Here is a 25,665-nt window from a genome sequence, read left to right as displayed (position 1 = left end):
CACTGGAGTACCATGTGCAGGAAGGAAACTACATCAATGTTTTTAGGCAACTCCATCCTTTTGGGAAATGGGATCCCGGGGGGATTTCAGGGAACGCAGAGATGCTCTGCAGCATTTCCCCCTCCCCCACTCAGCTGCACCCCAAATTGCTGCCCGGGGAACCGGGAAGGGCAGAGATTCATCCAGGGGGTCACCACCTCTAGACTCCTTCCCCTTGGCGGTACCTCTGTCTTGCCCCATCGCATGAGAAAAAAAAAGAGTACCCATGGGTCAGTATTTGCGTTTTTTTTTATTAAAATATTGTTATACCAAGTGGAATGCTACAGCAATCTCGGTATAGGGCGGCAGAACGAAACAGCCAGGTTTACGTTTAAATACTTCAGATAACTTAAAACGCACAAACAAGAACTCATCATCTTTGGCAGGGAAAAAAAAAAAACAAAGTTCACAGCACGAAAAAAAATACTTAAAAAGAAATACCAATATTAATATAAAATATATTAAGTTGTGGGGTGGGTTTTTTTTCCTCTTTCATAATTTTTTGTTTGTTTGTTTTCCACTTTGTAAACAATGCACGAGAACCGAACGCATTTTTTACGTGTCTGGGAGAGAAAAATAAAAAATGCAGTTGTCCAGCAAATGCACGTTTGAAGAAAAAAGAAAGAAAGAAAGATAGAAAATATATATATTTACACAAAGGGCAAGGACGGGAAGCGTCTGAGCTCAGAGGAGCGAGACGTCGGAGCTGGCTACGGGCAGAAGCCAGCTGCCAGTAGCCAGGGGATGTGGCGGTGGGATGAAGCCACGAGAGGGGTGGCACGTCCCACCGCCTCCATCAGCTGTCCTCGATTCCCTCCGAGCATTTCACCCCTGGTTTCAAGGGGACTTCTCCTCCACCGGTCATTCCCTCCATTGGCATTTTCTCTTTTGCTTCGCTGCCACCCCATCCCGAACCCCTCGCCTGCCCGTGATGAAAAGCCAGAGGCTGGATGCAGGTGATGGATGCAGGTGATGGAGGTTTGGGGCTCCTGGCACTCAGCTTGGCCACATGGATCCGGGCGGTTGATGGGACCCATGGAGGATCCCTCCTGGCTCTGCCCTCGTGCAGAGACATGAGCTTGTGGGTACAGTTCGGTCAACAGAGACGGATTTTCCAGTCAGAGGCCAAGCACCCGGGTGGGTGCAGACGGCCAAGACCCAGAGGTGGGATGGGGATGGAGCCGAGGAGGGAGGGGGTGGGAAGAAGCCCCCTGCCTCGGGAAGGAGAAGAGGCTGAAACGATAAATACGTTTGCTCCTGTCGTACAAAACCCGGGTGTATTTACAGGGGAGTGGCAAGGCCCCGCCGCCACTGCGGGGTCCCCCGGTCCCAGCGCGCCCCGCGCAGCTGGGGACCTGTGTGGATGCCGAGCAGGGATGGTGGCCCTCCCACACACGGGGGCCACCTGCTGAGACCGGCCACAGGGCCACCGCTGAGCTCCAGGATCGGACCTCCTTCCCGCAGGCTCCTCTGTCCCGGGCGGGTGCAGGCAGGGTTGCTCTGGGCAGAGGGGCTGGTGGGCAGCCCCTGGGTGGCCTTAAATCAGGATCTCCACCATGTCAGACAGGTCGGGGGCTCTGGCAGCGGCCGAGGTCTCTGCAGAGAAAGAATGTGAGAGCTGGAGGAGAGGTGAAGAGCATCGGCACGGCGCCCGCCCCACCAAAGGGTTGGCAGGGAGCATACTGCTGGTCCAGCCTCCCCACAAGGCACTCAAGAAAAAAAGCTCTGCGCTTTAAAAATAAAATCAATGAGCGATTGCAGGGATTTAAACTCGCCAGACTCCACTGAGGTCTTTTGCCTTAAAAAATCACTGATGCTGGTGCAAAGCCCATCTCCCGGATGCCAGGACCCAGGGCTGGAGCATCCTCAGCTCTCCCCCCAGCCTGGAGCATCCCTGGGGCTGTAGGACCCCCAGTTCTTCCCCTGGAGCTGGGGCACCCCCAGCTCTCCCCCCTGGGCTGGAGCATCTTCCAGGCTGGAGTATTCCCCAGGCCGGAGCATCCCCGGCTCTCCACCCTGGGGATGGAGCATTCCCAGTTCTGGATGTATACCCAGCTCCCCCGGTCCTGGAACATCCCTGGTTCTGGATGCATCCCCAGCTCTCCCCCTGGAGCTGAAGCACCACCAGCTCTCCCCCAAGGCTGGAGCATCCCCGGGGCTGGAGCATCCCCAGCTCTCCCCCTGGGCCTGAAGCATCCCCGGCTCTGGATGCATCCCCAGCTCTCCCTCTGGAGCTGAAGCACCGCCAGCTCTCCCCCAAGGCTGGAGCATCCCCGGGGCTGGAGCATCCCTGGTTCTCCCCCTGGAGCTGGAGCATCCCCAGCTCTCTCCCTGGAGCTGGAGCATCCCCGGCTCTGGATGCATCCCCGGCTCTCCCTGGTACTGGGGCATCCCTGGTTCTGGATGCATCCCTGGTTCTGCCCGGTACTGGAGAATCCCCGGTTCTCCCCGGTGCCATCCCCGGGGCACTCACCCAGCAATCCGGCGGGGCGCTCGGTGCCCTCGCCCTGGCTGCTCTCGGCCGCCCCGTCGGTCTGTGTGCTGCCGTCCTTGCTGCCGTGCTTGGAGTGGGAGGGCAGGGGGAGGGCAGCGGGCGCTGCTGCCCCTTCGGCACTGGCTTTGCCTGCTGGAGGAGAGACCATTAGGGATTGCCAGTCCTTTCCGCTCACTGGAGAAATCCCCCCTCCCCAAGCTCTCTACTTCCAAAACCGAGGGAAGGTAGGGAGGAGGCAGGCGCCTCTATGTACCTGTGCTGCCCCGGGAGTTGCCCTCGGCCAGCCGGTCACTTTGGCCACCCCCCGGCCAGCTCGGGGCGACGGAGGCGGCGAAGACAGAGGGCACGGACTTGGCCGGCCGCAGGGAGCCTTGGAGGGTTCTGCTGGGGTCCCTGCGCGAGCGCTGCTGCAGGACCTTGATGACAGCGTCCTTCTCCAGGATCTGGGCGTGAAGGGCTTTTAACCTGGGGAGGAGGAGGGGCAGAAGCTGGGAGAGGAGCTGGAGGGACAGGAGGAGGTTGTGAGCTCTGCCCGACCAGACCACAGCGCAAGCTTGTCGGCGAGGCGGCCCTACCTGTTCTCCATCTCCTGGTGCTTGTGGCTGGCCAGGAGGAGGTCCTCGTTGAAGCTGCTGTTGGGGGAGTGTCGCGGGGAATGGCTGATGAGGGTGGTGTCCCGTTGGGCGGCCGCGGTGGCGGCGGCGTCCATGGCGAACTGCCGCATGGTGCACTCCTCCAGGTACTTCTGCTCCCACTTGGTCATGTCAGCCTCCAGGGCCAGGATCTTCTCCTCCTTCTCCCTCAGCTGCTCGGAGAGCGTGTGGGCGCTCAGCTCCGGCGTCCCCCCGCCCGCGGCGCCCGCCTGCCTCTGCAGCGACACAAAACAACCCAAAAAAGAGAGGATGAGGAGGTGCCGGGAGGAGGCAGCGCCCGGCGCGGCTCGCCGGCACCCACCGCCGCATCCCACCTGCTGAGCCCGCAGCATCTTCAGCTCCTGCTCCAGGCGGGTGCGGAGCCGCAGCTCCAGCTGCTCCCGCTTCTCGCAGGCGGCCTGGAGCTGGCCCAGGGCTGCCTGCAGCCGCTCCACCTTCTCCACGTAGGCTCGCTTCTTCCGCAGCTCGGCCTCCGCCTTGGCCGCCCGCGCCTGGGCACTGCCCAGGGCTTGCTCCAGCAGCTCTGCCCGCCGCCGCTGGTCCTCGTTGGCGCTGCGCAGCAGGGACACCTCCCGCTCCAGCTTCTCCTTCTCCTGCTGGTGCTCGTAGCCTGCGAGACAGACCCCGGCTCTCAGCCCGAAGGCTGGTTCACGAAGCCCCGGGTGGGAGGGTGTCTTTGCTCCCTAAAACGTGGTCATGCCATCCCTCCCCCCGGGAACACGAGGGCCATGGGCATCCCAGCTGCACAGACAAATGGCCAAAAGCCTCCATTTGCCACGTTCCAGCCCCAAATTTTGGCTCGGGGAGGGTAAAAGCCACCCGGCGTGAATCCAGCCACCTGAGGGTGGATCCGCCGTGTCTCTCTGCTAAAAGAATGGATTTAGGTGTATTTCCCACCCCACCCCCTGCCAAAAAAAAAAAAAGAGATCCAGGAGGCATGGGAGGGAGGAGGGAGAAGGGCCGGGCTGGCGCGGGGCGGGAGTGCGGGCTCGGTGCTGGAAGAGCCGGCGCGGCGGCAGGAATGCAGAGAATGCGGGTCACGCCGCCGGCCGGCCGGGATTAATGGCTGGCGTCCAGCGCCAAGAGCGGCTCCAAAGGGCCAGAGCTGCCACCAACTACCCACCTCTTCCTCCTCCTCCTCCTCCTCCAGCCGAAGGGGAGCACCCCGAGCCCCGCCGTCCCCCTCAGGGATGCCACGGGGACCCGGGCGAGGACAACCACCACCCCCGGGGGACTTACTCTGCGCCAGGAGTTTGGCCACGCTGCCCTGGTTGCTCTCCTGGCTTTCCTGGGTCTTGCTGGCCAGCTGCTTGTTCGCCGATTCCAACCGCTCTGGATGAAAGGCAATTAAACCCAATTAAGATTTAAATACAAGATTTCAGCTGGAGGAAGGCTGGCTCCCGGCAGAAACGCACAGGGAGAAAAGCTAGGGGATGGAGAGCATCGTGGGGATGGGGACGTGGAAGGTCCCTCACCTTTCAGGTCCCGGTTGAAGTCCTGGAGCCGTCGCATCTCACCATCTCTCTTGTTCCTCATGGCTTTCTCCAAGGCTTCCCGCTTGGAAGACGCCTTGACGAGGTTTTCGTAATCCTCGGAGATGCGCTGGATCTCGCGCTCCAGCTGGGGCGGAGGAAGGGACAGGCCGGGGTTAGATATTCGTGGAATGAGGAAAGGAGAGGGAGATGTTGGCCAAAGCTCACAGGTCGCTCAGCCCAACCCCAGCTGCCAGAGGAGCTCAGCGCACCCATGGGACACCCCCCCCCCCGGGGCTGACCCCCAGCGCACGTTTTGGGGGGGGGAGAACTAATTTTTTCTGCCTTTTTTCTTGCAGAAGAGTCTCTCCGCAGGTTTTGGCTCTGCCGTAACCCAGCCGGTGGGGAACAGCCGCCCCTTGTACGCGGCCGCACAAAGGGCTTTCTGTGGCCGCCGGGGATGGGGGGGACAGGCGGAGAGGGGGGGGTGTCATTGGAGAATGGGCTCCTTCTCCCCCGTCCCGGCTGCCGTGTCACTGAAACGCAGCTGCTCGGAGGGGAGCAAGCCGCTGGAGGGAGGGGGGAGAAGGGATTAAAAGGCTGAAGGGGGTGAATTTTCACAGCAGCTGGTTGAGCATCCCCCCCCTCCCACCCGCCACCCCGAGCAAGGGCCAGGGGGGGGAAGGACACGATGCCACAGCCGCGGGGCTGCCGCCGCCGACCACTCACCTTCTGGATGCGGCTTGCCTTCTCGGCACAGCTCTCCAGCTCCCGACGCAGCTTCTCGCTCTCCCGCTGGAGCCTCTCGTTCTCCCGCAGGACCGCATCCGCCCGGGCCAGGCGGCTGCTGGCCGAGGCCGCCTGGGCGCTCACCAGGGCCTCCACGCCGGCCGGACCCAGGCTGCCCGGGCACAGGGCACCCGGCGGCGGCGGCAGGAAAGCGGCGGGGACGTGGGTGGGCAGCACCCTGCAGGGAGGGAGGGAGGAGAAGGGATGCTGGAGGGGCTTGGCAGGGCAGGAGAGCCGACCCCATCTCCAGCCGACCGCTCCAAACCCAGGGGGACAAGCGGGCACCGGTGCCTCTGGGTCACCCCAAAGGAGGAGGGAGGCTCCGGGAAGTGCCTATCCTGCTTTTCAGAGCTGGGAAGCCTTTTCCTTCTAAAAGCGCCCTGGAACACAAGACAAACCCCATCTCGCGGGCATGCCTTGACCTGACAGCTCCAGGACCTGGCTGTCCTGTCCTCCAGGCCAACTCAGGGTGGGCTCCCAGCCCCCCAGGCCCGCCCTATTGCTGGGGACGCTGCAGGAGGACAACAGCTCAGCAAAGGATGCTCCTCGGAAGCCGGCAGCGCTGCCCCTTTTCCTTGTTTTCTGGGCAAAGCGAGGGCTCCTGGCACGGCTCCTCGCCACCAACCTATTAATACATCCTCGCTGTATTCAGAGGAGCAGGGCTGTCCCGGCCGCCCCTCGCACCACTGCTCCGAGTTCCTCGACATTCCCCAGCCGCCTCCAATACCCCGAGCGGAGCGGCCGTGCACAGCCCGGCCCCGCTCCGTGCGGGCTGTCCGCCAAGGGCCTACATTCCTGCGGGATGATATAGGAGCGAGGAAGAATAAATACATCTTCCTCGCGGCTCCCCTTCCCCTCTTTGTTCCCTGGAAGGAGAAGGTTTTCCTGCCGGAGATGCTATCGCTCTCCGCCTGGATAGGTCAGCATGGCTGGGAGCAGCGTGTGTCCTCCCATCCAGGCTTCAACTCCCTTTTTCCCCCATTGTTTTCCACACTGGAAGAAGTTGTTTCCAGCCCTCCAGGCAATGCCTGGTCCTCTGGGCTCCTCTCTGTGGCTCTCTCAGAGGCAAACTGGGGCTTTGCCGGAGGTGCCAAGCTGCCTATGGGGAGAGCTGCCTCCACCACCAGCCCTCGGCTCAGCAGCCATCCCGCAGCAAACTGGGGGGGGGGGGTGTCCACAGAGTGGGGAGCACATTTGCCTTCCACCCTGCCCCACGCCTGTTCTAAATTTAGCCATTTCCTGAGCTGGTTCCAGCTCCTAAATTAACCCCAAATTCCTCCCAGTGCATGGGGAAGGGGCAAGGTCTGAAGAGGTAGCAGGATTTTCATCACCAGCTGGAAAAACTCAACTGTACTGGGGGAAACTGGGGAGAGGAGAGGACCGGAGGGGTCCCTGCAGATATCCCTGTGGGCTGAGCTGGATCAGGCCCCTCAAGGACAAGGGGTTTGGAAAGGGCTCCCCTGGGCCCCCCACTGCCCTCCACATCCGGCATCTTCCGAGCATCCATCCCGGCTGCTCCGGGGGTACTGCGGCTGGGAGAGACCCGGTGAGTGCCCCAAAAGCGGGGCCCTGGGGGGTTACCTGATTTCGGGATGCTGAAATCCAGGACCTTCCCGGGAGCAGGGTGGGGGTTCGGCCAGGTAAGCCTCCTGGGATGGGATGACGTAGGGATACTCTGGGGGGGGTCCCCGCGGCTCCGGCCCCTCGGGGTGCTGCCCTCGGAGGGCAGCGAGCTGGTGGTGGCGGGAGAGCTGGGGGTAGCTGTGGGAGGCGCTGATGGGGCTCTGCGCCTTGGCCCCGTTCCTCTCCAGCGACATCCGCATCAGCCGCTCGCTCAGCGACCGCACGTGGCCGTGCTTCAGGTCCTTCAGCCCCTCGTCGGGGCGTCGGGTGCCGCTCTCGGCCCCACGGGGACCGTTTTCACCCCGAATCCCCGGGCTGGGCCCTCCGGGCTGCTGCCCACCCCTCTGCGAGGCGTAGTACTGGGAATGTGCCTTGGCCTCCTCGTAGGTGGGGAGCTCCTCGCCCTTGTGCTGGGGCTGGCAGAGCCGATAGACGCTGTTCTCCAAGTAGACGTGGTCGGAGTGATGCTCCTGGCCCTGGGGCTCCTGCCGTGTGGATTGCTGCACCATTTGGCTCTCCTCCGGGCTGAGGCTCTCCAGGGAGGAGCGGGGGCTACCGGCCCCTCCGCCGCCGCGCAGGGCCTGCTGCTGGATGGCCAGCAGCGTGCGGTTCTCCGTGAGGTTCCCATAGCGCAGCTGCTCCTGGATCAGGCGGTGCAGGACCGTCCCGTTCGAGTCCTCCGCCGTCCTCATCTCCGCCCGCGCCGTCGGCAAAGCCACGTTTCCACCCAAGAAGGGCGTCCCCAGGGACCTTAGCAGCAACCGGCCACGCCGAGGCACCTATGCGGGAAAAGAGGGGATAATTGGGAACCGGCCCAGGCAGGACGCAGCTCAGACCTTGATCAACAAGGGTTTGTTTTCCAGGAATCCCGCTCGGCATGTTGGCAGGCTGGCCGGGACGTGCCGGCCGGGCCGGAGCCCGTGGCGGCGGTGGGAGCACAGACACAGCCTCCCCGCTGGCGTGGCTGAGTACTGGCGCTCTCATCACACCCACGGCCGGGGCTGGCTCCGGCGGGCCGGGGCCGGGGGGAACCGGGGGGGAGCTCGGGGGTCCGGGCTGGCTCCCCAGGGCCCCGGGGATGAGCTCGGGGGTCGGGGGCTACCTCGGGGACGGGGGACGAGGTGACCCCCCGGGACCGGGCACGGAGCCACCGTGAGGCGAGCGGAACCCCCTTCCCTCCCGTCGTCGTCGCCGCCGCCGCCCCCCGCATCCCGGGCGAACGGCACCGTCCCCGCACAGAGGTCCCGGTGCCGGCGGGGTCGCGGAGCCCCTCCGGGGCGGCCACTTACCGGAGCATGGCGGAGCGGGGCGGCGGCGGTGCTGCCCGGGGAGCGCGGCGGCGGCTCTGGGCGTCCCGCCGGCAGCGGGGGCCGGCCCGGGCGCTGCTATGCCCGGAATGCAGGGGCCGGACCCGCCCGCCCCGCTCCGCACCGCCCCTCCCCGGCCCGACGGGGCGGCTGCCGGCAGGGGGAGCGCCGACGCGGACACCGGCACCGGCATCGACGCGGAGGCGGGGGTCGTGGGGCAGCCGCAGGTGGCCCTGCCTGGCAACTTCACCCCCCCGCCCCAACCTCGGGAAGGGAAAGGAGGGAAAGGGATGCGCATCCCCAATCCCCACTCCCACCCTCCTCCAAATCACCCCAAAACTCGCCCAGGCCTTTCCCGGTCCCGCTGGCAGCGTGAGCCCCAATGGCATTGCTCGCAGACCCCCGGGACGCGCAGGGATGCTCGGGGCGCTCGGCCAGCCTGGGCCCCGCAGCGTGTGCCTGGGGTGGCCAAGGGGCCACGTGTGTGCCATGGGGGCTGGCGGGCGTGCAGGGGGCCTGGGGGGGCAGACGCGGGAGCGCACTGGGGGCCAGTGCGTGCTGCATGCGTGCGGGGAGCTCGCAGCTGCCGGGGCGGGGGGGGATGGCGAGCTCTGCCCGCCAGCTGTCCGGCAGCATAAATCTTGCTCTTTAATCGCCGCTCGGAGAGACGGGCCATTGTCTGCAGGAGCGAGCCAGCCCCACAAAAACCTGCCGGCCCCATCTGCTCTGCCCTCGTGCCCCCTTTCCCTGCATCCCCCCTCCTCGCATCGCCACCGGCTGGGGGGATGTCGGCTCGTCCTGGGAAGGGCGTTGGGCTTAGCACCTTTGGGTGCCTCTCTCCTGGCCTCAGTTTCCCTTTCTGGGCAGATGCCACAGGACCGCGGCGGTGGCTTGGCCACCCACCACGCTGGGGGACACAAGAGGATGGAGGGAACCATCAGGGACCAAATTTCTTTTCCCCTTTTAACACCAAGGAGCCCCAGCTCATCTTTGGGGGGATGCAGGGACCCCCAGATCCAAAGGGGAGAAACACAAGCCCTGGCTCGGCCTATCCCTGCCAGTGTGGAGCCAAAGCCGGGGCTGCCTGCAGGGCCCTGAGACGGCAGATGGCCGGAGGGGAGGCGGCAGTGGAGAGGCAGGTGCAGGGGAAAATTGCTAATTAGCCACGGGACATTAAGCTCCCATTCTTGCAAGAGGGAACTCCGACCGGCGCAGACCCGGGAGGCAGGTCTGGGGAGGGGGGACACAGCGGTCTCCGCACTCATCTCCTTGCTTTGCTGCTTCTGCCGGTGTGAAATCCATCCTGTCCCACCCTGGTATCACCCCGGGGCCACCCCAAGCACCCCGAAAGCCGCGGGATGTGATAGCAGGTGCTGCAAGCACAGCTCTCTCCTTCTGGTTTTTCTTCCAAAAAAAGGGGGAAAAAAGAAACAAATCCCCGCTATGGAGCAGGTAACAGACTCCCAGGCAGGGGAGCGTGCGGAGAAGGGGCCCGGGGAGGAGTTGGGGCTTGGAGGAAGAGGAGTATCGGCGTTACAGACCCAGAGATGAAGGATGCGGCTCTGGCGTGGTCAGCCTGGATCCGTGCTTAACAAAGCCTTGCAGCACCCCCACCCAGGCAGGTCCTGAGCACCCGGCAGCTCATCAAACAGTAACAGGGCTCAAGAAACAAGTTTTTCAGCCCAGTTTTACTGGTGACAAGTCAAATCTGCCCAGCTGGAGTTTCAGAGTTGGGAATCGGTCCTACCGGTGTTGGGGAGACCCCGAAAGCCTTCGCAAGGAGGAGAGGAGGGCATGGCTCTCATCCCTGTGTGCCCAAGCATGTGCTGAGCCTGGAAACACCAGCCCAGGCGCAGCACCGGATGGGTAGATGGATGGGTGGATGGATGGATGGGTGGATGGGTGGATGGGTGGATGGAATGGGTGGATGGAGGGTTGGAGGGATGGGTGGGAGAGAGGGATGGACGGATGGGTGGATGGATGGATGGATGGATGGATGGATGGATGGATGGAATGGGTGGATGGAGGGTTGGAGGGATGGGTGGGAGAGAGGGATGGACGGATGGGTGGATGGAATGGGTGGATGGAGGGTTGGAGGGATGGGTGGGAGAGAGGGATGGACGGATGGGTGGATGGATGGATGGATGGGTGGGTGGATGGATGGATGGAATGGGTGGATGGAGGGTTGGAGGGATGGGTGGGAGAGAGGGATGGACGGATGGGTGGATGGATGGATGGGTGGATAGATGGATGGAATGGGTGGATGGAGGGTTGGAGGGATGGGTGGGAGAGAGGGATGGACGGATGGGTGGATGGATGGATGGAATGGGTGGATGGAGGGTTGGAAGGATGGGTGGGAGAGAGGGATGGACAGATGGGTGGATGGATGGATGGATGGGTGGATGGAGGGTTGGAGGGATGGGTGGGAGAGAGGGATGGAGGGATGGGTGGATGGATGAGTGGATGGAGGGATGGACGGATGCACCGCTCCAAGATACCAGGCCGGCAACAGCTTGGGGGGGGGGGGTCCCAGCTGTGGCTCTGCCCTGCTCTTTCCCAAGGGGATGGGGCGACACACTCTGAGCCCTGAGGGAGCCAGCCCAGCTCCCCCAGCAGCCAGGATGCCAATCCCGGCTCATCCACTGGCCTTATCTATGCCTGCGTCATCCCGCTTCCCTTCCTATCTTAACACCGCTCTATTTTTAGCAGCAGGAAACCCCTCCTGGGCTGATAACACCCCTTTGGAAAGCGATCTGAAGAGTTTCCTCTTTTTCTTTCTAATGGTGGAGGTAAGAAAAGCCTCAACCTTGTCGTTTTCCCCTGGAGAAGACGGAATAGCAGCCGGCAGCCCTGCGCCAGGCTGGCCCCCTGGGCAGCAGCAGGGGCACTGCGGTGGGCTCCCCACACAGACCCTCTGCCCAGGTCAGGGGGTGCCGGTGGGAAGCCCAGCCGGGGCCATGCCGTGGGGGCAGGGACTTGCTGCCCTGGCTGGATCCACGGGAGCCGTCGGGCGAGCACAGGTGCCGGCATCCCAGGCTCCCCGGGTGACACACGGCTCCGCAATGCCAAACCCTCCCACTGACCTCACCGCCGAGCCTTATCGGCGAGGCGTTGGAGCGAGACGAATGAGCCAAGAAAATACTCGCGGGATGAGATCACCTCGGCTCTCTTCGCGGCTCCCAAAACGCCTTGGCCTTGCCGAGCCCAGATAAGGGGGGCATTGCGGGCAGTTGAAGGTGCCTGCGATGGAAAGGTTTGCAGCTGGCTTTCAGCACATCTCCTGGGGCGATGGTTATGGTGGTCAGAGGGTGCCCCAGACACCAAGCCCCAACACGGGGTTCGGGATGCTGAACTCCACAAGCCGCTCCCTTTATAAAGCTCCCTCCAGGTACCTGCTTCTCTCCCAAGCTCCCAATTCCCAGTGGTGGGAAGGAGGTCTCTCCCAAGCTCCCAATTCCCAGTGGGACCAGGTGGGAAGGAGAGCTGAAGGTCAAGGAACCACACAAAGCACCTTTCCTGGGCTGTTTCCCAGTGCCAGGATCCGTGTGGGGATCCCTCACTCCTTTTTCTTGCTGCTTCGTGAGCTGGTGACTGATACGGCTCTTCCTCAGTGGAGGAAGGAGAGGAAAGATCCCACTCTGCCCAGGGAGAAACCTTGGTGGGGGCTCAGCTGGAGCAATGGGGGGGATCATGGCCGGTCCAGTTGGAAAGAGGCTGATGGGGACTTCCCCACGGGCAGCTGTCCCCCGAGACATGGCTCCAGGGCTCCTCCTACCTTCCCCATTGCTCCAGGAAAGAGCAGGTTGCTTCCATGCCTCGGAGCCGGAGCCCTGAGACTCACCCTTGATTGGGGGGGATGCTGGGTCTGGCCCCAGGTGAGGGTCGCACAAGGTTGGGATGCTCCTGCTCCCCCCCTCAACTCCTCCTCCTGGCTGCTCTGCTCTTCTGAAGAGGCAGGGCAGCACCACCTGCCATGCAGCTGGGACATCCCAGAACGAGCTCCTGGGTAACCCAGGGGACATCCCCGCTCCCCAGCAAGAGTATTTTTCCCGCAGTTCTCCATCAGCCAGACACTCAGGGAGGCGGTGCCGCAGTAGGTTCACAAGGCCCCTTCTCAGGAATTCGGGGAGGGGAAAAGTGTGGCTGGAAGCCCCCCGGCTGCTGCTCATCCAGGGGATAACAGAGATTTGTGAGCGCGACGCAGGCAGGGAGGGACGTGCTCCTGGGTCTTCTGCAGTGACACACCTTCACCCTCCCGGCCATCCCCGGCAGCAGCTCCGCAGCACCAAAACCAATTCCCGGCGGCGGGGACAGCCCCAGGCCTTGCCTGGCCTTTGGGAAGCCATCACCGCAGGAGTCCGGCAAGGAGGCATCAAGGCTGGATGCCTCTGCACCCTCCAGGCAGCACCGGCCCTGACATAAGGGGCAAGGTTGGAAATGCGAGGGACAACGTGCGAACTCATGACAAAGCCACGTGGCCATCAGAAAGGGGGCCGGGACCCTTCTCCTCCTCCTCGTCTCTGCGTTTTAAACCCCCTGAGTCATTTCCATTCCTGGATGTTAAATTGTCCTGTTCTGCTTTCCTTTATTTCCCTGTTTCCTGAAAGGGGCTCGTTGTTCCTGACCTGCCGGCGCCGGCGCGGTGGGACCTGGGGCTTTGGTTTCAGTCACCGGCATCCGCCACGGAGATGCCAGTGAGAACAAAGGTCCAGTGCAGCCACCCCCCGTGGCCCAGTGAGATGCCGGGGGCCACCAACCCTGAGGGACACCGCTCGGCATTTCCATAGCAAAGCCCTTCGCTGGCGTTTGGCCGCGTTTGCACGTTTTTAGGCATTTTCACTCTTTCTTGAGAAATGCGAAGCGCCGGGTGCAATTTCCTGCCGGTGGGAGGGCTGGCAGGGTTTCCCCCATGGCTCCGGCATCGCCAGGAGAACCGGCAGCTCCGTCCCCTGCCCCAGCGCTGGGTGGGAGCGTGGGGTGACACAGTGACACCCGGGAAAGTGCCACGGGCAGGTGGGCACAGGCAGCATCCCTGCACTGGCCGTGTTCGCACACTTCTCTCTGCTCCAGGGCACCTCCAGGTTGACGTCTCCTTGTCCGTACCCCCTCCCCACAGCCAAGCGGGGGATCAGCACCCTAATTTGGAGCCACCACCTACAAAAAGGAGGGGGGTAGCACCCAGAGGAGCAGGGGGACACCAGCCACCCCACTCCCCATCGCTATTTCGTGATGACAATAAGCGCAGACACCTGGACCCCGGAGGAAGCATCGCATCTTCCCAGCTGTGAGGATTACCTGCCGGGGACTCAGCCAGGGAAAAATCAGCTCAGCGTGGTGTTCCCAAACACAAGAAGAAGTGAGAACTATCCGTCCTGGAAGAGCAGCCCTGGCTGAGTCATGCTGGAGGGGGGTGGGCGGGGGGATGACAGAAAAGGACTGTTCACTCTTGTACCTAGTGATGACGCTTTATGAAGCAGGCTGTCAAATAGCTGTCTCCAATTAATGGACAGGGTAAGTGAAATAAGAAGTGGGCAGGGGAGCAGTGGGCAGGGGATGTTCTTCAGCCCTGGATCCCAAATGCAGCAGGAACTTCTTGCCTCCGTGCTGCTTTTCCTGCCTCCTGCGTGCCCTGGCAGAGACCTGAGATGGTGTGTCTAAGAGGGATTTAGGCCACTCTGCAGGAGGAATTTGGCTCCTTCACAGGGTGTCCCAAGTCCTACCCCATGCCGTGCGGCTTTACTCAGAGGTGCTCTCCCCTCAAGGGGTTACTCACAGGAGGAAAGCAAATGGATAACAAGGGCAGGCGCATCAGACAGTGCAGCTCCTTGTCCTGGGTACCATGCCCTGGTTTCGGGGTGTACCCTCCAGGGCGGCCAAGGTGGGCATGGAGCTCCTGGTGTGATCGTGGTGTTCCTGTCCTGCTGGAAAAGGGCTCCACCATGGAGCGGGACGTCAAATTAAGCACTTCCCTGGCAGCAGCTCATCCCGTGGCTCCAGCGGGAGAGGAGGGAGTGTGTCCGAACCCAAGCACTGCAGTCTCCTGGAGCAGCTCCCACTGGGTCCCTGCCACCGTCTGCCCTCTGGTCAGAAGCTGCAGGAGACAGGGATTTGGAGGGAGGACTTTGCTTCCCCCATTCTCTAGTGAGAGCAGAAGCTTCAGGCACTCCTCGGACCTCCCCTCCGGGTGAATCGGTGCCTGATGCAAGGAGTGTGTCCTGGTGCACCCACACCCATGGCCATCTCCTGTGTTTGGGGACAGCTGTGTGGAATGTCTGAACCCTCAGCCCTGTTTCATCAGCTCCTCTGCAGATGTGAGAGTCATTTCCCACAGCAGCTCGGCACCGGGAGTACGGGACACAGCAGCCTCTGAACAACCTGCTTTTAAATTTTCGTGCAAATATGGAATAGCAAAAGCAGACAGGAGAAAGACCAGGTGTTCCCCCAAGTCCTCACCATGCTCCTCCTCCAACAGACCTTCTTCTTGGGGCACCTAGGTGGCTCGTTTTGGCTAGCAACAGGTTAACTGCCTGAGAAATCGTAATGACAAACTCAGAGCAGAACATGGAATGTACAGAGGGAGGGAGGGAGGGAGGGAAGGAGGGAAAGAGGAAAGGAGAGATGGATGGATGGATGGACGGACGGACGGATGGATGGATGGATGGATGGATGGATGGATGGATGGAAAGAAGGAAGGATCTTCCTTTTTACCCAATTTAAATGCCATAGAAATAATTGTATCTTATCAGTATCAGTACACCAATAAAAAGGCCAAACCCTTCAAAGCTGTGATGATGTCTCCATTTCTTAAGGGGCTGCTCAGCAACCATGAAAGGAAGAGATGGATATCAGGGCTTCTCAACAGAAAGAAGAATCAAGGGAGAGGCACTGGGATGAGGTGCAGAGCAGGGCAGAAGTAAAGGATGCCCCAGAGGTCAGTTCTTGGCACACATCATGCCATGCCTGCCAAAAAGGGGAAGAGGGAGGTCAGCAGCATTTCTGTCACCTCAAGGTCCTCCAGGATGGTGGCCATCCCTTGGGGAGAGACATCCTGCCTCCAGGCCTCCCTAGGGGTAAGGAGAAACTCTGGAGACCAGGCTTGGTTGTGTTATTGCTGGCTCTCTGCACAGGTCAGATCAGATTGTTGTTGGTCTTTGTTGGACACTGCAGGAGCTGGCTGAAGGAGCTGCATCTAACGAAGTATTTTGTTGCACAATGAGAACCAGCATGACACGGGAAGCTCATCACAGCATGGAGACGAATCAGACAACTCCATGGCAGAACATCCCCTTCAAAGAGAGGGGTGGGTAACCCTCCATCAGATGGCAATGGGCTTCCGGGCTTCCCTGCTACTCTCCCTTTGAAGCCCAAAGCTGGTAATTATCATGGTGTTTTCAGCATCTCTGAGTTTTGGAGCCACAAAGGTTTGGGAGAGTCACCGGATCTGCCCCTGAAACGCCTGGAGCTGCTCGTGGCTTGCCTAGGAGATGCGGGTAATGCGGCTGGGGTGGGAGGGTGTTGGTGCCAGGGAGCCCATCCCCTCCCATGAAGTTAGAAATCATTGCCCCATTGCACCTGTAGAGACACGGAGCTCCCAAAACTACACATTTCCTACAAACCTTGGAAAAAGGGGTGGTGAGTAGGGGAGAAAGGTATGATGAATGTCCTCCTGGGGCATTGGCCAGGCCCTGCAGGGACAGCAGAACCTGCACATGGGGGTAAGAAGGGAGGGAAGGGAGGTCAGGATCACGGGATCACACAACAGCCCAGGTTGGAAGGGACCTGGAAAGATCATCTGGTCCAACCTTTCATGGGAAAGGGAGCCAAACTGAGATTATCTAACACCCTGTCCAGTTTCATCTTGAAAACCTCCAGTGATGGGGACTCCACCAGGTCCCTGGGGAGGTTGTTCCAGTGAATGATTGTTCTCACTATAAAAAAAATTCTTACATTGAGATGAAACTTCTCACAGTGTAACTTGTATGTGTTGCCCCTTGTCATCTCCATGTGGTTCCTTCTGAAGAGAGAGCCTCTGTCCTCTTTGCAGCCACTCCTTAAGTAGTGGAACACTGATGAGGTCCCCCCGAGCCTTCTCCAGGGAGAAAAGACCTTCAGCCTTTCCTCATAAGGCAGGTTCTCCAGCCCTTTGATCATCTTCATGGCTCTCCTTTGGCCTCTGCCTCTTTCTTCAACTGTGGGGACCAGAACTGGACACAGCACCCGAGATGTGGCCCAACAAGCACTGAGTAGAGTGGGATGATCACATCTCTACATCTGCTTGTAATGCCCCTATGGATCCAGCCCAGGATCTAACTTGCCTTCATCGCTGCAGTGGCTCCCAGCTGACTCCTGCTCATCCTGTTGTCCACCAGGACCCCCAGGTCCCTTTCAGCCCAGCCACACAGGTCCCAACCTGTACTGGACTCTTGGGTTATGTCGTCCCAGGTGCAGGACCTTGCACTTGTCTTCATTAAACTTCATTCAGTTCTTGCTAGCCCACCCTTCCAGCCTGTCCAGGTCTCTCTGTAAGATGGCTCTCCCTTCTGACATGTCCACCTGACTACCCAGCTTGGTGTCATCAGCAGACTTGGTGAGGGCGCCTTCAGTCCCCTCACCCAGAGCATTTATGAAGGTGCTGAGCAGCGTGGGGTCCAGTCCCTGGGGGACCTGGCCTGTGACAGGCTACCAGCCAGAGTCAAAACCATCGATCACCACCCTCTGAGCACAGCCCGCGAGCCAGTTTCCTACTCATCTCAAGGACTACCCCATCCAGTTTGTGTCTTGCCAGTTTGTCCAGGAGAATGCAGTGGGTGCTGAGATCCAGCAGGATTTCAGGAGGATGGCAGGGAAATCCTCAGTAAGAAATGGCACCTCTTAGACTGATGGTCTAAGGAGGAGGCAGAGGTCTGCAGGAGCTTCCCTGGCTCCGGGATCTGCCACCACACTTGCTCCTGCTCGCTTGGTCTCACAGCAGTGCAGAGGGCTTCCTGGCTACCCTGCATTAATAAATGAGATGTGTCTGGGAATGCCCCAGCACTGAGGCCACGCAGCACAGGACAGATTAGCTCTGTGTCACTGCTGGGATCGGTGCCGGCCACATCGGAAGACCTGAGCCATGCCTGGAGCTGTGTTATGGGGAAAATACAAGCGAACAGTGTGCCAGGCATGAAGGTAACACCTTAACAGCACTCAACAGCCCCTGGCATGGTGACTGAGAAGGTGTCACCAGGCTGGTCACTGCTAACACACAGCTGGATTGCCAGAGAGCTCATTACTCAGATGCAGCTCCAGGCAAACCCTGTGTGGACACAATGTGGCTGTGAAACATCCCTTGACCCCCTTGTCATGAGATTTTGAGCTTCTCCTGTTGTGCATGGTGATGGTCGTGAGAGTGGCAGGGGTGGCATTGGGACAGATAGGGAGAGGGAATGGTGAAGAGCATCTCTCTCTATAGCTCCCTCCAGCCCAGCAAAGGTATGGAGGAAACACAGCTGAGGCAATAAAGGTGGAGGGTGGAGCAGCAGCAGCTTCAAACCCAAGGTTGCCTGAGAAAGATGTGACAGGGATAAGCCCACAGGCTGTGCTGCCTCCGGTCTAGACTGTCAGGTGGACACAGACAAGTGTGGAGGGATGGGCTACAGAAGGACCCATAACTGGCACATACTTGGCCCTCCTTGGCCGCCTGTTCAGCTGTGACACTATGCTTAAGGGCTTTGTTCCTGGACCTTCTCATCCTGGCAGTGTCCCTCCTCTGGCACACAGCATGGATGCTGCCTCTAGCAATGGAGAAAAGCAAAGAAAAAAGTGAGAGGACCAGGACCTGAAAGTGGTGGGTATTGAACTCTCTGGTGGCAAATTCCCACCAGACTCCCATGCTGAAGGTCGTCTTGCTTGTGGTAATGAGTTTGTGGCTGGCCCTGTGGCTGACAACCTGCAGCTCTGCTCTATCAGCCAGCTTTTTGGCCAAGGTGAGCCTCCTCTGGGGAACATGGGGACACGTCTGCCCTGAAAAACACAGCGTCAGTTCAGGAACCCCACAGCCAGCTCTGGGCAAGGGCAGCGCTGGAACGCAAGCTCAGGTGTCTGAAGAGCAATAGCTGTATCATTTGGGGCAAATTAGAGCCCCTTTGGCCAGGACGCTGGAGTTATTTTGTTGTTCTGGAGTTGACCTGTCCTTCGGAGCTAACTTGGCACTCCCGCATTGCATGCAGCCAGAGCCTGTGACACCTGGAAGACTCTGAGAGGAATGTAGAGATGAAGCCCAAGTGCACCAACAAGGTGGACCTGGTCTTCTCAGTAGTCTCTCCTTGTACAATGTCCTGGGCCCGTCTCCTGGAGAAACCTTCATCCATGCATGGGGCAAACCTCACCCTTCCCCAGCCCAGCCCAGCCCAACATGGGAAAGTTAGATTGTCCACTGAGCAAAGACCTTCAAGTGGGGACGCATGTTTTAGCTGCATGCTCGATGATACAATAGAAAATGCCTCCGAAGTCCCAGCCCTCTGGAGCATTTCCTTAGCTCGCTGGAATTTCCGTTTATTTCTTCCTCTCCCAGGCTCTTACCGAAAATCGGTGTCACCACATGTGTCTCCTTGGCCGGCTCTGGAGACTGGCCAGCTCTCTTGGTCCCCCTCTCAGGTCTCTCACCGATGTGCTGGGCATTCGCAAGGCGCGAGCTCCCCGAGGGTGTCAGCTTCGGCTCGCCCCTTGATTAATCACCGAAGGCGACTCTGCCAATCAAGGAAAGATTTACAAGGCAGGCAGGAAGCTCTTGTTTTTACAGGAGTGCCTCAAACACACGCACACAGTAGGAAAAGCAAACATTCCAGGCATACCAAGGGATCCACGGGATAAAAATTCCCCAAACAGCCCAGATTAAGATACTTGGCGGCACATGGAAACACTAAAACCTGGACTCAAGGATTTAATTGTCTTATTTAGCAGAGAGGCCCGAGCGCTGCATGGAACAACCTGAGCTGCATGGGAACAGCCCCCCTGGGGGGGGCAGGGAGGGGGTCAGCGGCGATGCCCTCCCTACAATAAAGGTCAGGGCTGGCCCCCACCCCTCTCCCAGCTCCATATGGTCACCAGAGCCTTCTGGCAGAGTTTAATGCAAGTTTTCCTTTGGAAAAGCTCAGCCCTGCTCCTTAGCAAGTCGGGTGGGAGTCACTCTGAACCGACGTAACGCCAAATCCACCGAATCTGGAGCAGAGACAACCAATTGCTTCAGCTCCGACCACCGAGCCCCCTGAAAGCAGCGGTCGTCGTGCTGGGTCAATCCCCATTGTCTCCCATCCTACCCTAAATCCCTCCGGAATGAGTGGAAACACTCCTGTCCTCTCCGGTCCCAAACACCAACTCAGGAGACGTGGCGATGCCCCTGCTCCCACTGAAATACCCCTCGAGCATCATCAGGGTGGAATGAGAAGAGAAACGGGCAACCTAAAGCAGGTCCAGTCCCACCGGTGGGTTATTCTATAGAATAACCCATCTCCTGGGCTGCTTGACCACCTCACTCCTGGGCTGGTCCCCGACTGTCACTGTTTGATGAACAGCAGCAATATTTCTCATTTCAAGGGACCATGGGAAAGGCAGGAGGGAAACAGCACTTTGCTTTCTTTAAAAAAAATAAAACTCAGTCCAAATGATGCGCTTCCCCTTTCTCTGATGCTCTTTTGAACTTCCTTTATTCGATTTGAAACAGTTTTTCAGGGGAGTTCACTCTCTGGCTGTACTTCCCAGAACTTGCTCCTGTTTGTCAAGTTATCTGGGCAATGAATTCACACCCATGTGGTTAGTCCTGACTATGTGTTTTGGGATAATCTGGATTCTACGTCGGGCTTTGAATCTCTCTAGGGGAAGAAGAGGAAGAATCCCTGCAGGACAAGAAAGTGAGAAGGCTAAGAAACTTTTGTAAGCGGGAAACATTCTCCCCTCTGAAAGGGTAAGTTGCTGCATAAAGGCTCCTTTTTCATCTTTCTGCAAACCACCCCACAGAAAGTGGAATAACCCTTGCCTGGTTACATATGGCTTGTCCAGCGCTGCCCTCAATCCAGCTGCCAGTGGCTTGTCCTGGCAGGAAGCTCTGGCTCCCACTCCCAGATGGAGGGTTTCTGGAAGAGCGGTGGAGGGGACTGATAAGGAAATAAGTCATCTGCTGAAAGTGAGAGTTAAAGGGAAGCACGTGCTTGAGATCATTGAGTTACAGGATGGTTTGGGTCAGAAGGGACCTTAAAGATCACCCAGTTCCACCCCCCCCTGTCATGGGCAGGGACACCTCCCACCAGACCAGGTTGCTCCAAGCCCCCTCCAACCTGGCCTTGAACCCCTCCAGGGATGGGGCAGCCACAGCTTCTCTGGGCAACCTGGGCCAGTATCCCACCACCCTCAGAGTGAAGAATTTCTTTGCAATATCTAGAGTCTCCCCTCTTTCAGTGTCAAATCCTTCCCCCTCATCCAATGGCTTCCCTCCCTGATCAAGAGTCCCTCCCCAGCTTTCCTGGAGCCCCTTTAGGGACTGGAAGGGGCTCGAAGTTCTCCCTGCAGCCTTCTCTTCCAGGTTGTCCAGGCTGAACCCCCCCAACTCTCTCAGCCTGTCCTCACAGCAGAGGGGCTCCAGCCCTCCCAGCATCTCCGTGGCCTCCTCTGGCTCCGCCCCAACAGCTCCATGTCCTTCTACTGTTGGTGCCCCCAGAGCTGGCTGCAGTAACCATCATAGAATAAAATCCTCATTTACATACTCAACCAGTCACCTGCCGTGCACTAAGAAGATGCAGATTGCCCTGAGCGTTCATCCCGAATTGCAGCCCAAGCTCAGGCGCGAGTGGGGCCACCTGCCCCACAAGCTTGCCCCAGCTCCCCTCCCGCAGCCTGAGTTTCACAGAGCTCCCTGTGGCTGCAAGGGCACTCCACGGGATCCAGATGTGGGAGCATGACCCAAATTATTGGGAGTTTGCATCTCAGCTCATAGTATCATTCCTGCAAGCAGCTTCCTTGTGGTCCTCCTCTCTTTCCTGCCACTGTTCATCAGCCAACGCAGCAGAAGCCCAGGAGATGTGTTTAACAGCTAGGTTGTGGTTGGGACATGAATGCATCCTTCAGAAACTGGGTTTGTCCCAGAAAATAGGATTGGCTTTAACGTGTGGCTCTGCATTTCTTCTGCGATCGCAGGTGTCACTGTGTGTCCCCTTCAGGCCAGCAGCTGAGTGTAATCCTGCTTCCATGTTACCTTTCCCAGCAGCATCCTCCTAATGCAGCCATGGCTGTGCTGCCGAGGGTGCTGTCCCTTCCTGGGAGCCTGACGGCATCTTCCCTTTCCGGGGCTTTTGCAAGTCCTCCGAGGCTTCTAGCTCAGCAATTCCCACCTGCAAAGTTCAGCATCTGCCTCCAAAAAAAAAAAAAAAAAAAAAAAGGCCTGAGTCACCATCACCAGCATTGTTTTCTGTACCACGGTCTTTTTGTTTGCCCTCAACCGCAGAAGAATGACACAACTCAGCTCACCACATGACAGTGGCACCCGGCCCACCCGCTGCAGCCCCATCTTTTTAAGAAAAGGGCAATAAGGTCACACCTTGCAGCTGAGGAGCCGTCCCCAGGGAGAGCAGCCGCAGCACACACCGCTCAGCCAGCGCCATGCAGGGACCAGAGGGTCCATGAATCCCAGGGTCGCTGATGAAGCATGATAAAGAGTGGGGGAGCCGGGAAGCAAGTGGTCAAGTATTATCGCTCACTTGCTCTAGAGGGGGTCAGGGATAAACCCCTGGGAGATGTGGTGTCAGGAGGACCGCTGCTGTCACCCATGACAGCCACTGGGCAGGCTGGAGACCTCAGCTAAACACCGTGTCACACCGAAGTCCCAGTTTGCAGTCCTTTTCCACACACAGCTCAGAGTGGAGATGACTCTGGGCTCTCCCAGGGGCCTCCGGCACCGCCATGCCCGCCCTGGGCATCACTGCTTTCCATGCATAGGGTGGGAGGGATATTAGGGCAGGTGGGACTTCCCATCCTGACCTCAAAATGGGGTTGGGAGACCTGGCAAGGCGCTTTGGGTGCCCTCTGCTCTGCCTTGCCCTCTTTCGCTTTGCCCTCCCATCCCATCTCACCTCATCCTCTTCCACTTCCCTTAGGCAAGGTAACCACCTGCCCTGGAGATGCATCAGGATGAGGTTAAGAAGGTCCTCTGGCCACCACACCACCAGCTGTGTCCAGAGTGAGCGCTGGAGATGGCACACCAGTCTCCTCATTCCATGGGTGGGCCCAGGGGCTAAGGGCAGGGCTCCAGCTCTCCGGTCTTGGGTGAGAGCATGGCACCTCACGGTGACTCCTGCCCTGCATCACACTGGGAGAAGGATGGTGGAGAGCCGAGATCAGATGTGGACCAGACACCACAGTGAGATGATGTGCCACCTCCACACAAGCCCTTGCCATGCCAATGGTGGCAGGAAGCTGAGGGATCCCTGCCCAGCACTCAGAGTCCTTCTCATTCCACAAAGTGGTGGTGATGGTGGTGTCCCTTCTGAGCTGAGTGACAACTGCCATCACGACAGCCCATGGGGAAGGAGGAATGTATGGGAGGGGTTGGTGGGCAAGTGAGGATACATGAATTCAGATCTGCCCTTCCCAGCTCAGGCAGGAGCCGAGTTCATGCTCTGCAATTTTGCACCCTGCCCAGACTGACGCTTGGGCACGAGACGGAGTCTGCCTCCTGGAGCAGCTGTTTTGGGGTGGGAAGCAGGGACAAACTGCGAGGTCCTCAAAGGAAAGTCCTCCACTCCCACCACGTGCCTTTAGGTGCCCTGGTTGCATGTGCATGAGGTTACCCAGCCCGGCACGCTGGGGACATGGCGCTTGGGTGAAATAAACCCCACTGGCTATGACACACTGTAAACGGGACAGAGAGGTGCCGAGAGCTATTCCCATCCTGGAACGGAAAGGGATAATACCCAGCGAAGCCGTGAGCGTCACCTTCAGCTATGTAAATTACAGGGAAGGAAAAATGCAACCGATGTGAACCAGAATTATAAATGCACCTTAACTACAGGCGCTGCACTGTAACGAGTGACCTCGCTGAGCCAGGGCAGTGGGAAAGAGCCAGCGAATTTCAGCCCCAGCGCTGCCCGACGTCAAATAGAAGCTATTTTTTCCAACCGCTTCTACTGCCGCGCACGATCCCACTCGACAGAGAGCGACTGTACGGAACGGGCTGACCGGCTAAACACACACGAGTCATACGGCAGCGATGTTGGCAAACTGAATCATACTTAGTGGGATCATACCCAAGGCAAAGAATTGCCAAGATTAGCGAGTGAAAGCACCAGCAGAGGCTGGAGTTTGGTATTGCACTGGGCCACCGGGACATCATCCCCAACACATGTAAAATAAAGAGATTTAAATGCCACATTAAGTAAGTATATTACACTTTACACACCTAACATTAGATGTATACCTAAAATTAGGTGCATACCTAAAATTGCCAAGCGTTCCTCCAGCCCCAAAGTTAATTATTCAGTTTGTTATCCCACTATTTTGAAATGTGCTGCTTTCTGAAGCTGCTCTAAAGGTAGAGACTTTGGGTAACGCAAAATTAATGAGCTCAGATTCTGTAATTATCTGCATTCACTATTGGATCAGAGATGGGACTCGAGTAATCCCTGTGTATGTAAATGGCCGGTAACAGGATTCTGGATTTACATGCTCCAAATGTCATAATTTTGAGTCACTACACATCAATGTACTGAGCAAGAAGCTCAAAGGCATAGTAAGGAATTAAGTCATGAAGTTAACCACCAGCCGCATAAATTACAGGGATTGAGAAATGTAACCGATGTAAAACTGCACTGTAAAGCCATGCCAGGAATTACAACATTCAGCCTCTCACACATCCAGCTGTTGTTATATTTGCCTTTAGAAAAAAATGGAAATTTTTTCCATATACGAGAGACAGGGAGGGGAAAAAAAACGTTTAATGTAAGGTGCAGCAACAGACCGAACTCCCAGAAGAAAGACTCTCAGTCCAGTGGCATTAATTTAATGAAATTGTAACTTCTTAAATGTATTTGGTTATTGATGTTTTAGAGATCACACCAAACACCACACAAAAAGAAATCAGATCATATAACTCCACGTTAACCATCCTCATGTGCCTGGCACAAACCCTTCAGGCTGCAGAGGACATTGGATGGGCACTGCAATCGCACTGACCCTGCCATCACTGTCAGGTACTTTAAAGCCTTTCACACCGGTGCTTTAAAATCATTTAGCAGCACTAAAATCACTGTCCTGGTGAGGACAAGGAAGTGATGTTATCAGGAAACACAGAGGAGCTGCTTTAAAATAACAAACACAATTCCCTGAGAAGATTTCTCATACTTTTTCTGAACCCTAAGACTTCTCCTGTGGTGGGTTATACTGCGAGGTGGGGGACGTGCCTGCTGAAGAAATCCTTCAGCCCCAGAGCTGGGTCCACACCTGCGCCCAGGGCTGGGGGTCCAAGGGCAGGAGAGAAGCCTTGGCATCGCCCTGCAGCACAGGGCAGCTGTGCAATCTCATGTGTGCCACCTCTGCCTTGCAGGCAGGGAAGACCACTTCCCTAAAAGATCCTCCTTCCTCCTTTCCTAGAATATTGTGTGGTGGGTTCAGTGCTCTGGCTTTCTCTCCACCGTGGATAGAAACAGGAGTGTTGCAGATGAGTTTTGTCTTGATGGAGCTGAACTGAGAAAAACCTTGCATCTTATACCTTACCCAGGAATTCAAACGCACACCCTGCCCCCAACTCCAGCTCTCAGCTGCAGGATTTGGTTAACGCACTCGGGATGGGGAGAGAAGACTGATGGAGAAGCCGACTGAAGCAGCATCTCCAAGCCGCAGGAGCAGGGCAGGCCCTGTGTGAGGCTGCCGTGCCCTCTGCCGGGCTGCCTCCACCGCCCACCCTGCCTGCAGCTCACTGCCACATCGCACTTCTACCTCCAGGACTGGGGCATGTTCCCTGGCCAAAGCCCTGAAGCATAAGCAGAGCAGTAATTAACTTCCTAAAGTAATGAGGAAGCTTGATTTAATTAAACCAGGCACCACCATCAGTTAAGACTCTCCTGCAGGCGTGAAAAGCTAGCTGGACCTCCTGTGACAAGGGCTGCCCCAAAGGATAACTCCTGCCCTGAGCACTTTCATCTGCCCAGTTTGTTCCTCTTAGACTTAGAAATTTATTTTCACTCAGGTGGAAAAGTCTCTGCAGGACGTGGCTACAGCAACACCTACACATTTCCACCTCAGAGGCAACAGCTGATAAATGATCG

At 58.3% G+C, this 25,665-nt stretch overlaps 1 protein-coding gene across 1 annotated transcript; it reads right to left on the bottom strand.

Moving 5' to 3' along the window:
* Window positions 1-294: 294 nt before the first annotated feature.
* AMOTL2 (angiomotin like 2) lies at window positions 295-7,762 on the bottom strand. Its single transcript, XM_074153307.1, has 9 exons — window positions 7,029-7,762; window positions 5,388-5,625; window positions 4,662-4,806; window positions 4,426-4,518; window positions 3,501-3,796; window positions 3,109-3,401; window positions 2,787-2,998; window positions 2,513-2,662; window positions 295-1,635 (listed from the first exon to the last, which is right to left on the bottom strand). The coding sequence occupies exons 1-9, from the start codon at window positions 7,760-7,762 to the stop codon at window positions 1,577-1,579; spliced, it is 2,220 nt and encodes a 739-aa protein (XP_074009408.1). The 3' UTR covers window positions 295-1,576.
* Window positions 7,763-25,665: the final 17,903 nt, after the last annotated feature.

The sequence above is a fragment of the Numenius arquata genome, chromosome 9, assembly GCF_964106895.1.
Source record: "Numenius arquata chromosome 9, bNumArq3.hap1.1, whole genome shotgun sequence".
Taxonomy (NCBI): domain Eukaryota; kingdom Metazoa; phylum Chordata; class Aves; order Charadriiformes; family Scolopacidae; genus Numenius; species Numenius arquata.
The sequence above is the reverse complement of the archived record's forward strand: the minus strand, read 5'-3'. Positions and strand labels throughout refer to the sequence as shown.

Coding starts and splice junctions, on each gene's coding strand:
- AMOTL2 (XM_074153307.1), bottom strand. CDS start 7,762: ATGAGGACGGCGGAGGACTCGAACGGGACGGTCCTGCACCGCCTGATC. Junction 3,402..3,500: donor AGATGCTGCGGGCTCAGCAG/GTGGGATGCGGC, acceptor GTGTCGCTGCAG/AGGCAGGCGGGCGCCGCGGG. Junction 1,636..2,512: donor GCGCCCCGCCGGATTGCTGG/GTGAGTGCCCCG, acceptor CTTTCTCTGCAG/AGACCTCGGCCGCTGCCAGA.